This window comes from Uloborus diversus, chromosome 5 (genome assembly GCF_026930045.1).
Source record: "Uloborus diversus isolate 005 chromosome 5, Udiv.v.3.1, whole genome shotgun sequence".
NCBI classification, from domain to species: domain Eukaryota; kingdom Metazoa; phylum Arthropoda; class Arachnida; order Araneae; family Uloboridae; genus Uloborus; species Uloborus diversus.
In genome coordinates, this window is record NC_072735.1 from 170,299,817 (window position 1) to 170,317,434 (window position 17,618).

The 17,618-nt window shown below is 32.1% G+C and overlaps 1 protein-coding gene across 2 annotated transcripts in view; it reads right to left on the minus strand.

The window, feature by feature from the left end:
• LOC129222780 (MAP3K12-binding inhibitory protein 1-like) overlaps positions 1–17,618 on the minus strand; it is a 37,589-nt gene that overhangs the window by 11,374 nt on the left and 8,597 nt on the right. For both annotated transcript variants that reach the window (XM_054857317.1, XM_054857316.1), the window contains one exon: positions 196–267. In XM_054857317.1, coding sequence (XP_054713292.1) covers positions 196–267 — 72 coding nt within the window. The remainder of the gene's footprint in view (positions 1–195; positions 268–17,618) is intronic.

The following is a 17,618-nucleotide window of genomic DNA, read 5'->3' on the forward strand; positions in this document are numbered from 1 at the left end:
CTATTTTCCATGACTTTTCCAGGTCTGAAATTCTGTAATTTTTTTTCCATGACTTTCCAGGATTTCCATGACCCGTACGAACCCTGAATTTAACAATGCTGTTTCATTTTTACTTCTCAAGCACAAAAGTACTTATTCAGGTATTTACTAGGTTTCTTAAAAATAAGAATCATTCAAATAAAACAATGAACAAACCTTTGACTCGACTTTTGCCTCCACATCTAGAGAAGTGAATTGCATCTATTCTGGCACATGTATCAACTTTTCCTAAAAAAGAAGTTTTTTCTTATAAATAATCAATAAATCAAATTTCATTAAATTCGTTCAAATTTTTTACACTGATTTATTAAATTTTGTATAAAGTAAAATAAGAACCAAACCAAGGTGCTTTGCAAACAAGATATACAATCATGATCAATCCATTTCCCCCCTTTATTTTTGCCAAAAAACTATATTTCTAATATTAAAACATATACAGTCGGACCTCGATATAAGGTCACTCCACGAGACTTCACAAAACTGACCTTATAAGTGGGGTGACCTTATAACTGATTCATAAATATTTATTGATAAATAAGGATGTATTTACAAGGATGTACACATTAATTCTTTTCAAAATTTAATACGTCCAGAAACATCAGTTAATTAAATTATAATAGTTGAATCGATTTGAACCAGTTGAAATTTTTGGAATTATTACGAAATTTTGAAATGCTTTTTTAAAACTTCCATTTAGAATAAAACTGCATTCAAATATGCCCAAGCAAAGAACTGATGTGCAACTTACTTTACTTAATATTACATTAATACAGGACTGACGCATTTTTTCTTTAGTTTAAGCACAATGGTTTCTAAGTATCTTTCTAATGACTGGTAAAAAATTGCGATATGTACATACTGAGTGCCCATGTTACTGCTTCATATTTTAGTATCACTGTTGTAAACTCACTTTCTACTGTTAATTTACTACGTTAATAGGAAAAATGACTTTTCACTTTTTAAGGATTGTATATCGCGGAAAATTCTTGGAAGTGAATCTGTTAGGCAATGAAATCATTTAAAGAAATCAGACAAAAGTGACCTTATAAGCGATTAATGTATTATGACCTGACCATAGATCCAATAATACATGACATTGAATTCCTATTCAGCGAGCCGGGACTTTAGAAAAGTGACCTTATGTGCGCGGGGTGACCTTTTAAGTGGGTGACCATATATCGAGGTCTGACTGTACTTTGATTTTGTACATTGGTGTTTTAAAAGTCAAGAATGATATGATGAAATAAACGTAACATTTTTCAGCCCTTTATCTTTGATGAATAATTTTGAGTTACCTTTCTAAAATGTCATATACATTTTAGAAAGCTGTGTATAACGATACTGTCTATAACAATAAACCTGTCTATAACGATATTTCCCTTGTTCCCAGACAAATGTCAGCATCTATAATCAAATTGTCTATACAGTAGAAGACCGTTATAACGCATACCTTGGGACCAGAGCTTTTGCGTTATACAGATTTTGCGTTATATAGATCATTTCAAATTTTGAAACCAATATTCAGAATATATCTATATATTAACTTCAGAATGAGTTTTATCTGCAATGAGTATTAAAGCACTAATATTACAATTAATCATTCACAAATAAATATGTTTCACAATTAAAAGAAAGTGCATTATCCTGCACTTCTGCTAGCTTCATGGTTTGCAAAACAGCTGCATTTTCAAGAGCAATCTGGTATTTTCTGTTTACTATGAGTACTCATTTTCAATTCAAGAGCTTTGAATTAAGATGGAAAGATGAAAAACTGTCTCAAAATTTAATTTGCCCGATAATTTTTATGTTTGCAAAGCAAAACAGAGGGATTTCTTAAACTTCAAAACCTATTGTTTACTTCTGAAAAGTTGTGCGGTTTATAGAGAATTGCGTTATATAGGTCGGCGTTATAACGGTCTTCTACTGTAATTGTCTCAAATTGTCAGCATGAATAATCAAATTGTCTAATCTGTGTATAACAATATTTTTTTAGGTCCCAACAGCATCGTTGTAGACAGGTTTTACCAGGGGTGCCCACAGGGGGGGGGGGGTATTATAGCGCACGTTGCGCCATCAAAATTTTTGGGGGTGATTTTTTTCCAGACATTTTGCTTCTCTTTAGAACATGAAATTTTTGATTTTTGGAAGGAAAATATATTTAACTTAATTTAACAAGAAATAAGTGCATAAATACTTTTTTCATGTACTCTTTCTAAAATTTAATGACCGTATCCCTTTTTCAATAAAGGGAACATCGGAGACGGGATGGAGTTGGTATTTGTTTCAAAGCTGGATCAGAGGATTTGCTTTCTTTTTAATTTGTTATAACTTTTTTGGAAGTAGCACAATTCTGCATGATGAATACGTGTAACAGTGATGAGAGGAAGAGAGATCAAAAATGACTAAAATAAAAAGGTTTTCCCTCTCCTTTATTCATTGTTTGTAATAATTCTGATCACTGTGCTCTTCTCTTTCATTGATTCATTTGCACCTTGACAATCGTCAAGAACTAGTTTTGAATTTTGCGAATAACATATTTTTTGTCCCTGCAATTGACAATTACTATATTTTCTTCATAAACTAGCTTAAGTTTATGTAGAATTTTTCATTTCACTTTATTATCATCTTTTCTACCATTTTTAAACTGGTTGATTCAATTCATCATTAGATGACTTTTATTAAAAATTTCAGTGATGTTGGTTTTAGCTGATGGAAGCAGAACAATATGTTCTTAAGGTGTTTTAATTATTTTTCGTAAATCATTTTTACTTTCTTCTATATCTGACATGCATAGAAAGATATTTGATTCGTTAAAATTCTTAAGTTCTAATTTTCAATGTGTGCTGAATAGCTGAATCCATTTTTGAGGATTTCCAAAAAATATCTGTCACAGAGTATCTCTGTGTGATCCATCTTTTTTGGCTATGCAACTTTGGCAATTTGGAAAATTTCCAGGAGAGCGTATCCATCACTGTAACGTACAAATAACACCCTTCATCATCAAGAGTCACCAAAAACTGCGTTTCTAGAACTGCAATTTTGAAAAATTTATAGGAGAGAGCCCCTGATTCTCCTCTCTCCTTAACACAATCTAAGACAATCCTAAAGTTGCGTTTTTGGAGTATCAATTTCGAAAAACTGCCGGGGGAATGACACCGAAATTTACCTTCCACTAACATTATCAAGACCTATCAAAACTGCGTTTTAAAGCCACAAGCTCAAAAGTTTAAGTGGAGCACCCTTTTCCCTTCCCTCACTCTCGCCAACATCATTAAAGATCGTCTTAAGTTTGATTTTCAGGGCTTCAATTTCGAGAAAATTCCGGGAGAGCTTCAGAAAACTTTTTTGCTGAACGTCACAAAGGTCGGCTACAATTGCAATTTTAAAGGATCAGTTTCAGAAAACTACCAGTCCCCCAACCATAGATAGCCTAAAATAGCATTTTTAAGACTTCAATTGCGAAATTTTTTCTGGGGGCGAGCCTTCAAATCTCCCTTTTCCCCAACATTACCACAGATAGTCTAAAACTGCGTTTTTAGAACTACAATTTTGAAAATTTATCAGAGGAGAGCCCCCAAGCCCATCCCCTTTCCCTAATGCAATGGTACACTATCTACAATTGTGTTTTTGACGTTTCAATGTTGAAAAATTACCAGGAAGGGGCCACCGAACCTTTTATCTCCCCAACATCAACAGAGATCGTCTAAAACTGGTTTTAAAACTACAATTTCAAAAATGGAGTCCGAATCCGAAATGGAAAAGGAGGTCCCCCGGACCCCCCTAACTAAGTGGCTATTATATTTCCGTTTCAAGGTTCATATAATATGCATCCAGTAATGACTCCATCCCAAATCATAAAGTTGAAACCACTCTCCCTGTAATTATTCATAAGTTTGAAAGAAAAAAAAAAAAAAAAAAAGATGTAGCAAAACTCAGGAGTCTCCCAAACTTGTTTACTCAAGGTCTCAAGGTCCACATTCTATATTTTGGGAAGGCGAATAATATTGCAGTTCAAATGCTATTTGGTATTGCAACTCCCCCCCCCCCATAAATTTGACAGGAAATTAAACACTCTAAAAACTGTCATGTTTAACCCAATTCGAAAGTGAGTATTTTTTTTTTGGGTGGGTGGGGGGGGGGGAGGAATTTGCGCCATTGAGTTTGGGGGGGGGGGATGGGCACCCCTGTGTTTTACTATGCTAATAGTTTTTAAAAATCAATGTTTAATTTAAGCAAACAAAACAAATATTTCTGATGATTCATCTTTTATTTTCTAAAATACAAAGCATTTAGTATGGTTTTGATAACAAGACGTCTGACTTTGGAAGCATTTATTTCTGTTTTGAGAGAAAGAGTATGAAATTCTACATTGGCACGAAGCCAATAACTATCTCAATATCTTATTGGCAAAGCAAACAGGCTTTTTTCTTCCCTATTTAAACAAGGAGTATCATTTCATCCTTCACTGATTGGAGTTTAAGTTCTCAGAGTCAAACTAGAAATCAATTGATATCATCATGGTCTGCTTAGGGTTTTTCACAGGTTCCTGTTTTAGTGATATTTTTTGGGAAATATCAAATGATTTTGTAAAATTTCAAAATTTAATTTTAAAGTATTATATTAATAGTCACGAATGAACTCCGTCAAAGCACATTTTCATCAGATTAATAATAAATAAATATAACTTTTGAATGTTGTACCACATTCCACTTCTGCCTACTGTTAGAGGGAATTTGGATTTATAGCCAGTAACTTGACTTATTTATTATCAAACTGTCTTTTATTAATTGCGAATTTATATATACACAACATAATAAGCATCTAAATACTACATAAATTTATGCTGCTGAGTAAAATGTTTTTCCGTGTCGATTATCGATTTTCCAGGTTTTTGCCAAAATTAAAGATTTTTCCTGACTTTTTTTAATCAAAAAGAAATTCCTTGATAATTCTTGATTTTGCAAGCATTCCCTGATTAGTGGGAACATTGATACGAAAAATGAAAAAAAAAAAAAAAAGAAATATTGAGGAATATGAATTCCAAAGGCGCCCATATGCAAAATTGTAAGGGGGGGGGGAGACTCAAATATTTTCCTCATGGTTTAACAGGATATTTTCCCCACAGAAACTGATTTCAGGACAGAATATAGTCATTAAAATTTGTCATTTTTAATAACTTATTCATTAATGGCTGGAGAATAAATGTTTTTACATTTCTGAAAAGAAAAAAGTATCAAAAGCAAGGAAGTTCTGATTTCTAAGGGGTGGCTTGCACCCACCTTGCCCCCCCCCCATATGAGCGCCCTTGATGAATTTATACCATATAAACACCCGAATATGAACTTCAGGTATAATTCATATTAAATATACAGTAGCCTCGTTACAATGCTCATTTAGATACATAACTTTACCTTTGTCTTTCAAAAAGCAAGAAATTCTTTGCTTTAAGTTTGAAGCAATTGAAGCAGTAAAAATATGTTATTCTTTAAAAATCTTTTTATCATTTTCTTAGTCAATGGATGTTTTCTATTCACTGAATTTGCTACTTTTTAATTCTAAAGCAGTGAAAACCTAAAGTAACATGTGTGAATACTGCATTAATGCTAAATAACGTTGCATTTTATAACAATGTTTCAAACACTTCTATATTGTTTTATTTATTTACTTTTTTTGGTTGGGGGAGGGGTTGGCTGGAAAAAAAACATTACCCATTGTTTCTTTCCATTCCTCTCACCTTTCTTGCATTTACAGCAGAAAATGATAAGGAGCCCAGAAGTTGGGCTTTTATATTCCTCCTCTTTATTCCTAAATGGCAAATGTTTTGGACCTCTGTAACATCTTCTTTTCCAGACAAGTACAGTATACTCTCGATATCACAAAAAATCGAGATATCGAGTTTTTGAGATAACAAGGTCATAATAATAATAAAATAATATTCTAAAAATTAGTCACAATAGTTAAAAATAAGTGGAAACATGTAACGAGAGTTGAAAAAAAATCTTAATACAATAACAATAATTTTTTTTTTAAATAAGCCAAAACTAATAGAGAAAAAAGTATAAAAAAGAGCGCTCTACTGAAGTAGCAAAATGTAAGGATTTACCACGACTAAACTTATCAAAGATTTGAATTACCAAAGTTGCAGAACGGTTTCAAACGAGCTTCGAGCACCCCAGAACAAAAGAAGTCGGACAAAGGATTGCACCATTTCCTGTCTCTAAAGGGGTTCCCATTCATCTCCCTTTTTTTTACAGAGGTGAAAATAGAGTCAAAAGGTGTCCAACAAAATGGCGTGAGAAGGGGATGAAAGGTTTTAGGTAAGTTTTTTGGGCTTCTCAGGACTTACATTTTCTGACCCCCATCCCCCCAGCGCCGTTGTGAAGTAAGTTCGGTTGGGGGGGGGGGGGTGAGGTTGAATTTGCCGACTGACTCCTAACGTTTTGCCGACTAATATATACGTACCAGTGATTTTCGGTCCGTAATGTAAATATACATACAAAAAGACACAATATAATACACATACTGAGATTCCGAAAACTCCCAGGTGCCAGGTCACCCAGGCGACTAAAAAAACACCTTGGTCACTGATTTATCAGCCATATTGCTCTGAATTTTCATAAAAAGTTTAGGAAATACCTTTGCTGGTGCTTGAAACATTCTCCTGGCTCCTAAGCATAGTACGTGCGTGTAATCAATATTATGCAATAAAAACCTTTATCAAAGTTTTAATTTAGGGGACTATGTTTATAAAATATAAAAAATGTAATGAAACAACATTAAAACACAAAGCTTACGTTCGACGAGAACGACCAGTAGCGACCAGTTGGTTAATCACGTGACAGCAATGACGTCAGCGGGAACTAACCGGTTGTTCACGAACCAATGCTTCATCGAACGCTTTCGGTTGATCACCGGTTACTTGCGCAGACATGGCGCAGATGAATAACACGCAGGTGAAAATTACTTATAATTCGTCAAAAATGTCACGTGGTTCCCTCAACCAATCAACCATCTTAAGTTGAGGTTGACCGGTAGATCAACCGGTGAGGCTCATAGAACGACATCGGAAGCAACCAGTTAACCGGTAGCTCTCAAGAATGCTGCGGTTAGCAACAGGTTACACCGGTCGACCGGTGAGGTTCGTCGAACGTAAGCAAAGTAGTAATAAAAATCGCAGACACGGGTTTCGGATTTGGAAGGAATATTACATGGAAAACTTTTTTCAAAATTTTAATTCAGGCAACTATGTACATAAAATATAAAAAATGTAATGAAAAACATTAAAAACACAAAGTAGTAATGAAAATCACAGACACGAGTCTCGGATTTAAAAGGCATACCATCTTCAATGCAAAATTGATTGAACCAAAGACAACCAACATCCTCAATTTTTGTTGCTGTTTTCGAAGTTTTTCACATTTTAAAAATCATCTTTAAATATTTTAAAATTTAATTATATACACACATTGTAAAATTATTTACTTCTTAAATATATACTAGTAGTGCACTAATAGCATAATGGTAGTAGTTTATTACTCTGTTCTTGTTTCTGTATTGATATTTTTTTCCCAGCGTTTTTAATAAGACTTCGCTAACATAAGTAATTAAGGGAAGGGGTGATTTAAATATGGGAGCATTTTTGATTTTCCGACAGTGGTCATCAGTCTCGGACAATTAGGGTTCTGTTATGCTTTTAAAATGATGAAAATAAACATATTTCATTGTTACAATAAAGTATAAAGCCATCCAGAGGAAGATTGAGAGAAAAATGTTGTCAAATTTTCGTTGGTAGACAATTTTTCATTTTAATCACAGTTAGTGCATAGTAAGCAATAAAAAAAAAAGATCAAACTTAATTCCTATATTTTCATAATAGATATTTTGTGTCAGTTATGCACTTTACATCAACATAAAATAGTTACCAGAGAAATTTTGCTACGACTATTGATTCCCCCTTCTCCCCCAAGAATTATAAAATTTTGCACATTGAAAATTTTTGAAAAGGTAACATTACTAATTATTTCAATTTTTTCTTTTTTTTAGCATTTTTACTAAAATATCTTAATTCTCCTTTGTTTTAGGATTGCAAACTTTTCAGCCATTCTGTCCAAGTTTATTTTATAGAGTATTTTTTTCTCGGACTTCAATAAAATGAGCAAGTGAGCCGCTCATCTCCCATCGTTGATCAATTTTAATTTGCTAAAAGTTCTTTCATTTATTGCAACCGTTACAGGTGCAGTTAATGCCAGGAGGCGAATTTGATTCGCAAGTGGCAATGATTCTTTGAACTTCTCTGATATTTTCATTGTGGACATTAAATCCGTATATTGTGAACATTGGTCACTCAGAATTTCTAATTCAGCTTGAACGGCGTAAGCATCTTTCACAACGGTGTCAGTAGGAAAAAGAGAAAGAGCATTTTCTATGTTTTCCAATGTACACTGGTTTCTTCTCATTGGTGGTTTTAGTATTTCAAATAATGGTCTGAATGTTTTTGTGAAATTTCGGAGATTATCCTTGGATAAGGAAATTAAAGTGTCCAATAGTTCTGAAAATTCTTTTCTGTAAAAAGATTTCAATGCGGAATCAGTTTGAGCATTCGGATTTTCATCAATTCTTTTGAGGGAAACTCTTTTTCTATGATGCTTTTTGAATTCACTCTCAGCATCAATTTCATATTTCTTGGCAAAAAGAATTGCACTTTCGATCAAATCATCCATACCGCTTTTGTCTTTATTGATCTCTTTCAATGAGTTTATTGTGCCCCCAATTAAAATGGAAGCATCAACAATATTTAGCTGTTCGGCTTCAAGAGCTTCAGTCAGGTTTTTCAGTTTATATATTATGTTTTTCATAAACATAATTATGACAATAAAATCAAAAGAGAGCCTTTTCCTTCTCAATCCAGACGCCGCAACTTTTGATTTTGGATCAAATTTTTTGATGTTGAAACTTCTTCAAGTGCGGATATAACGTGATCGAAAGATTGCCAGACTGCTTTTACTGATTCAGCCTAATTTGTAAACCTTGTTTTAGACAGATTTTTTTGCTGCAACAAGTTATTTAGTTCATTTAATTGTTGGTACAAATGACTATCGTTTAGTGCTGGACGTGAAAAATACATATAGCGCACTCAGATCATCAAATAAGTGTCCAACTAGAATACTAAATTCACATCCATGTTGCGTAAACGTGTTTAAACGATGAGCTTGGCATGGAATATCCGGTATGGTGTGGCCTAGAATTTCAGAGAGTTTTTTTTGAACGCCCAGATGTTTACCAGACATTGCACTTGCACACTCATATGACTGAAATACTCGCTGATTACTTATCAGGTCAGCTTCATTAATAAAATGAAAAATCATTTTTGCAATTCCATTGCCAGTTTTGTCCTGAGTTTCATTGATTTTAAGCAATTTTTCATTTGGATTTCCTTCATCATCCACATATTGAAGTACTACTGATAGCTGGCCTTTATGTGAGTTATCAGGGGTTGTGTCAGCCATTATGGAATACATCCCTGACTTCTTTACTTCACCGACAATTTGTATCGGGATTTCACGTGCCAAAATATTTAAAAACTCATTTTGTGAAGAAGGGTTCATGTAACTGACATAATACCGTCGAATGTTAACGTAATCGAGCCATCGCTTCATTACAGAGCTGTGTCTTGATAAAAGTTCTACCATTTGATTAAAATTGCCATTCTTCTCATCCAAATCTCCTCTAAAGGCGAGTCCTTGGCGACCTAAAGTGCGGACAACATCAAGAAGTAGACTTAGTGCTCTTATATTGTACAACTTTTCTTCTTCTTCTCTTATTTTTTGTGACCTCATATCCTTTCTTAAGAGCGCATCAACATGTTTTGAGTCTGTTATAAAATTACAGTAATCTTCCAGTGCTTTTTTATGGTTGCTAGAAGAAAAATGACTCGCAAGTTTTCCTTGTTTATTGTTGCCTACACTTTTTCATTTAATGCCATAGACGAACGCCGTCGTCAGTCCATGGAGTTGAACCTTCTGGAAAGAGACTGCAAACAAAGCAATATGCAGCGTCTTTAATTGCGCTGTACTCCTTATACCAGGTCGGATTGAAATGTCTTTGTTTGACTTGGGAATTTCTTCATTTGCTGGAAAAGGAATAAGCTTTGGCTGATTTGGTTCGAGGGATATAAGAAATTTTCTTTGGTTGGAAGAACAGATTTGCTTGCGCTTTCCAGGATCATTGCTCTACTATTTCATGATGCTCATCTGGCACAGGTAGAGAACTTACTTGCCGACTGTTCATTATAGCATTCAACGTCTCTGATGCATCATTCAGATATAAATGACATTTTTCTTTAACATCTGTTATGACTTCGATGCTTTCTGACAAAAAAAATCAGAGGATTTGTAACATCCTCCTCTTTTAGGCGGTATACAATATTTTTGCATTCTTCAAGCTGTTTAACTAACACCGAGAGTTGCCCAGCACACGTCAACCAAGATTTACTGTCTTCATTATTTTGTGGATCTTCTGGATTATCAAGGTCCTTGGTAGTGGAATTTCTGGAAATGGATCTAAATTCATCATCTTCTTCTGCTGTAGCTTTGACATCACCAGCCGTTTCTCTTTCGGTACTCATTAAAAGCTTGTTTACCTTGGATGAATTATTTGAGACCATGGATATTTCATTGATTTTTTTCCACTTCCCCTGTATGATCTATTGCATTTTCCACTTCTACATCTTTTTGTCCTTCCAGAGTTAGGTTTGCAACTTCTCTTCAGTGCTTGCTGCAACATTTTCGGTTACAGCTTCTAATTCCATACTCTTTTCTCCTTCAGTGCTAAATGGCTTTTCAGCACAACCGGTATTTCCAGGGGAATCCGTCGAAATTTGGCACACAGTTGGTATGGCATGGTAAAACGTCTGAAATAAAATAAAATAATTGTCAGACATTGTATTTTAAAGCTTTTAAAAAACCGAAAGCATTTCACCTGTGTAACATTTCAAAAGAAAATTCAAAAAAAAAAAAAATAATAATAATAATAATGACTTTTTTTAATCACTTTTATTATAGGGGAGATTGTGGATACTTGATCCTATAGCCAAAAACGTACCGAAATCATTAAATAGAGATTTAAAACCTGAGAATTATGTTAAAGTTATACTTGTGCATGAAATCTGGCAACTTTATTTTTCAGCCATTTTGTTTTAGCTCAAGAAATGATTGTCTGAACATGTTAACGGAAACTTTTCTTTAGGAAAGCATTCTGAAGTTTACATTATCCAATATATATAAATTAAAAAAATACTGAAGTGTAATGTTGAAAGTATAGAGTCTTTTATAATTGAGACATATTTTTAGTAAATTGCCACTGATTGTTAATAATATAACAAGAATGTTTGTAAAAATCGCATATTAGGGATACTTGATTCCTTCGTTTAGATGCATACACGATCCCAAGAGTCAAAGTATCCATACGACAATATAACCACAATGAAAACAATAGAACTGTTGTTTATTTAGTTGACATTAACTTTAATTCAAAACCATATTAACATAATAATATTTATCATAGTATGAGTGATAGATTTATATAATCACTGCAGTAAATATGCTAAAAAATAAAAATATCAGTTTGCACTTGCTACCCACATAACACCTCAAACATCTAAACATAAACTAACTCTACTGATGAATTATGTTCTAATCAGCAAATGAGCTTAAACAAGTTGAAATAGATGTCAAATCTTCGTTTGAATGAAAAAAAAAATTTACTACCGTTAGATTTACATCAAAAAAGTTAGTTGCCAATTTTGTAGACCCATTAGCGCATAGAATGCTAAGTTGGATTTCTAGAGTTTGAAATAAGTTTTCTAAAGTGAAAAGGTAACATGCTTAATCAATCTATGTTTCCTGAAAAATTGATAAAAGTGTACTAAATGAGAATGAATGTGTTAAGTTGCAGACATCCAGATGGGTTGAGCTGAACTTTAAACAACAAATTGTTCGCATTTGACTTTTCAGGTTTTGAAAATGTATGCTCGGCTTTCTATTTTTTTCTATAAGTATGCTGATACTTGCATTTTTCATCCCTCTTTTTTAAAGTTAATTCAACTGATAGAACTTTTAATTTAACTATTGCAAGAAAAGAAGCAAATAAATTGATTTTTGTGCTTGTCGTTTTTTTTCTTTTTTTATTTGTTGTAATTTGAGTTTCATTACGCTACTTAAAAAAATTGTTACTTTTATTTATGAAATATATTGTTCCCAACTGTATTAGAGAATAAGTTACTGATTAAAAGTCTCATAAGTTCATTTAAGTTGTGAACATTTTTTTTTTTTTACAAATGTCCTAGTGGAATTTAAAACTGTTATTCTGCTACAATCTAATGAAAAAAAATAGAACTAGTGCTATTTTTTAGAAACATTATGTAGAAAATGAAAATCCATAAATAAAGCTGATCTAACAAAAAGTTTCTTTTCTCAGTGGGATCAAGGATCCCTCATGAAGGGATCATGTATCCCTTGATGTGGGGACAGATGATCCTTTTATAAAGTTATTGAAAAAAATTATTTTACCAAAACTAACGGTTTAGTTTCAACTAAAAAAATACTGTCAGATAGAGGAAAAAATTATCTTTCTTCACGTACTTTTATTGAAAAAAAAAAAAGATAATTTGCAGCCGAGAAAAAAATTGAAAACTAAAGTGGGGATTAAGTATCCCCAGTCTCCCCTACTTGGCCTGATAATCACGGAAAAATCTGAGGCCTGCTTTTGCTCATATCTGAGCATCTAGACCACTTAGAGACTTCATGATTTCACAAAATGATTTATTTAATCTTAAGGTACAACTTAAAGCTAAAAAAATTCAATTAAAAAATAAAATTATTATTTCTGTTAGGATGGAAAACAGCAAATTTCGTGTAATTTCCCCATTAAATGTTTAAATATAAAACCCATTGCTACAAACTCTGTTGCCTTACAACATCAAATTAATAGTAATCATAATAAAAATTTTGAATCAAGGCTTCTCTGCAGCAAGCATGAAATGTATCCACTATCATTGCTTTCATAAGATTTTTATCCTCATCTATGGCAATAATCGAAAACGGGTCTTAAGTAAAGATACATATTAGGATCCTTATCAAGAGTAATTTGTATGTTTTGAAACATCAGTTAGTTTGGGAAACTTTTAATATTTAAATGGTTTTAATTAAATTAGCAAACAAATAAATCCTAGAGAGGAACAATGATTGATTTTTAGTGCCAACTGCTTGAAGTTTTAGACACATATATGGTTTTTTTCCCCTCTTAGTATGGAGCATTTATATGAAAAAATAAGGTGAAGTTTCATGATAGTAACATTATTCTATTTCTGAAATACATTTACACAAAAAAGAATAAAGCAACAGATTTTTTTAAAAAAAATACTAAGCACTTTTCATAATGCACTCAATTGAACAAAATTATTTTTTCTATGTCAGAAAGGATAATTTTAGTAGGGTACCCCAGTAATTGGCAGGTCACCAGTGATTGGCACTTCCAACAAAAATGTTCTAAAATAAGATTCATATTCAATATATTTAAAGTAGAAGGCTATGTACCAACTGAATGTACATTTACTTTAAGTATTATAACTTCAATTCATATTACTAAATGGTAGCAGTGCATGGGAAAGAGAAACAATTGTGGCTTGTGTCAAATCAGCCATTTTTGTTGCAAAAGCTTCTGCTCTGGCTTAAGGGAAGCATGCACATTAATCCATTAAAATCTGACTTGAAATATATCTTAAATTTTGGTTATCAAAAGTTTTGTTGAGAAATGTTACTTTGAGTGAGAAGTAAATTTTTGTCTCATTTTTGGGTTTTAAAGAAATGATGGATGCCATTCAGTGGTGCTTCAGTTGTGCTAGTCCCCAGTAATTGGCACATGTGCTTATAGTCCCTAATGCATTGTGCAATGTGTCACAAGTTTGATTTCTGATACTTTTGCAGCAACAATATAATATGGTTTCTACTATTGGTTTGAATCCTCCAGAATCTACAACTAAATCTTTAAAGGAAACAATAAAAAACAAATATGTTTGGTCATCAGAGTCAGATATGACGACTGTAGAGAACTGTTTCATTTTTTATGGTCCCTTTGAATCCTTGGGTTAATGTTCCTTTCTATGTGAAAAAAGCTATAATTCGTAAAATCAAAACTGCATGCTGACTGATGAAACAGCAATAATCTCAATATTTTTTTCCATGTAACATTCCAAATTTTCATTTCTCTAAAATACGTTTTTAACATCAAGATGTGTGATTTAACATTAATTTATGTAAAATTACCTACTTTAAATTAACATTAATTATGTTTCTTATGATCATGGAATTTGTATGTAATCTAAAAATGAAAATTAAAATGATTTTCCAATTCTATTAACGTGTGCCAATCACTGGATCACAAGGTGTCATACACTGGGGTATCAGGTACCAATTACTGGTGATTTTAGTAACTTTTTATACATATATTTTTATAAAAATATCTATTCAAAGATTTTTGCTTTTAGTGAACTAAATATATGCACAGATGTGCATTCTTTGATACAAAAATATTTACAAGTAAACATGTCTTTTCTGAGAAATGAAAACAGAGGTAAGTTTAAGGTCAAACTCTTAAAGTGTCAATTACTGGGGTTGTTACCTTATTCCTGTAGTTTTAAAAGTTTTAACGAAATGACACCACAAACGAAGAAAAGTGCGGTTCTAGTCATTTCAAACCAAACTTTCCCCAAAAGAAAAATATGCATGCTTCAACACTCAAAGTTATGATTGAAAGCTAGATATAGTGATAAGAAATTCTCTTCACGACTTGAGTCGCACTTTTCTTTATTCAACTAGAATTAGAACAGTAAACAATAGTAAAAGATTTCCACTAAAATTCAAAATGAGTCTTTACCAATTTTTCTTCAAAATAGAAAGGACCATCAAAAGGAAAAAATGTTTTCTGGTAAAGCCTTAGAAAATGAGCTAAAACAACTAGAAGTATTTTAAATGCTAACCCATGTAGGTAAAATGGCATCATAAAAAATCAAAATTGTGAATAAAAGGCACAAAATTGTGCATTTTTGTTATCCTTTTGAGAAAAAAAAAAAGACTGCTGCTTATCAGCATGAAGACTCGAGAAGCAATAAATAGCTTCAGTTTATGTGCTAAAAACATTCCTCACTCAAGTTTTAATTGATTTAGATCTCTGAATAAGTTCCATCGTAATCGAAACCTTAAATGGGTCATTCTACAAAAAACTCGCTTTTTTATGTCCAGGGTGGTTAGTTTCAAAAATATTTATTTTTAAACACTTTTTCATGTGATTTAGAAAAGTATAACAAATTTTGAAAATGATCAATACATTAATAATGTTATAAAATTTTTTAAATGTTTTTTTTTCACTGAACTGAGGGATACTTGTATGCCTCCGTTACATGTCCAACACATTTCTTTCCATGTACTTTTTCATTTATTTACTCAACACAAAAAAATATAACAGATTTAGTAGTGAAATTTGAATCATTTGATGTTTTTTTAATAGGTTAAAAGAATTATGTTATAAAATAAAAAAAATATATATAGCATTCATAATCTTTCGAATCACTGTCACAGTATTTCTTGTATCCTTCATTCAGGATTTAATTAAGTAATAGAATTTCCTATAGACGGCAGTACTAGCAGCTTACTACAGAGGTTTAGAATCACAAGTTAGGCCTTTTCAACTCTGGGTCTTCATAGTGAAGCTAAAGAACTTAGTGTGAAAGAATTTCAACATTATTCTCCTTGAAGTCAAATAGGTCCTTAACTTTATGTATCCTCCATTCTTGATTAAAAAAGGAAAGAATTGTTTATGTACAAAAAATTTTTTTCGTTAAAATTGAATCACTTTTTTTAAGTAAATTCTAAATAACATGTTGCATTAACCCTAAATAAACACAATGTGCATAGCAAAACATAAGTATTTGTATCCTCCGTTACAGTATAGATGTAATGGAGGATATACAATCAGAAATGGAGCATACAACTTTCTTTAAAAATCTATTTTAAGAAAGATGTGTACATTTTAATCAGTTCAAATTGTGTTCCTCATATAAGATGCAATGTTTATTTGAATGAAAAGTTTAAAAATAACATTTAAAATATATATTTACTATCCGTTACCCTCCGTTCACATCCAAAATTTTAACTACAAAAGAAGGTTACAAAATAACCAATAAAGAATGTGACTGACTATGTGAGAGTAAAAAGGTGCCTAAAAGGAACAACAGAAACTAACTTTTAAAAATTTTGAAGATTTTTTTTTCATGAATTCCAACTTCAAAAACCTGCGTTTTTTGTATAATGACCCAAATATGCAAAGTACATTTTCACCACCAAGTTTGTTAAAGCATTCCACTTGCATTTTAATTAACATTTCCGCCAGTTAATATCCTACTAAAATGAGACCAAGCTAAATGAGAACTTTTGAAATTTCAGAACATCTGTCTCTAAGAAATATCGTGACATGCATACATTTCAAAGGATGATTTTGGAATGAGTGCTGCAGAAGACCACTCAAAGTGCAAAGAAAACAATAAGCAGTTTTTGACTGCTCAAAGAAACAAAAATACGGAATAATAAAATTAAAAAAGAGAAAAATATATTTTCCACCCTAGAACAAACAAACAAATTTGTGTGTAAGAAATTTTATTAAATTCATTTTACTGACGATGTAGAATAGAGATATTACAAAGTAATTAAATTTTCAAAAAATATTTCAGACATCGGTAATGAATCGAGTAACTTGCTAAATATGAGCCATAAAGTAAATAAAACCAAAAAGTTCACCTTTTTTTTTCTTTTTTTGGACATTTGTAATTAGAATGAAATTGACCCAAATATACACAACAAAGTAAATGACCAAACTGGCCATTCATAAAGTAATAGTTATTAATTCTCAACAAAATGCAGGGATTAGAAAATATAAGCAACATAATATAAGACAGTTATATAACCTCAGATGAATTTTTTACAATATCGATTTCATTATAAAATTATATGATTTAGAACTAAAATTTAATTTCCTAATAATTATAAACTCATTTAGTCGTTCTCATATCCTAAGGTGAATACTACAGCCAGACGACTGCCAATTCAGAACTTTTCATACTGTTTCGAGGAAAACTCCAGAAAATAACTCCCCCCCCCCCATTTTTGGAGAATGAAAATTTGTTTTAAATGTTATTAAACAACTGTTCTAAATTTTGCTTTTTTAGAACTATTAAGGCTTCTTTCGAACAAAAATTTTCAACTGAAATATTCTTATTTTTTCAAATGTATAGCTACCTACTTATTTGTAGTACTCAGATTAAATACTTAAATTTTCATACAGTAAAAATGTAACTTACTTGTCCATTTTGGGATCTTCTCTTTGAAGCTTCAAAGGGGTTCTTTGGTGCATCTATTGTTTTCACTGGAACACATTTTCCATTGTGGCATGACTTTTTATAACGACTTATCTGTAATCAGTTAGAGAAATGATAGCGTTTCGCGTATGTGATAACATGCCCATACAAATTA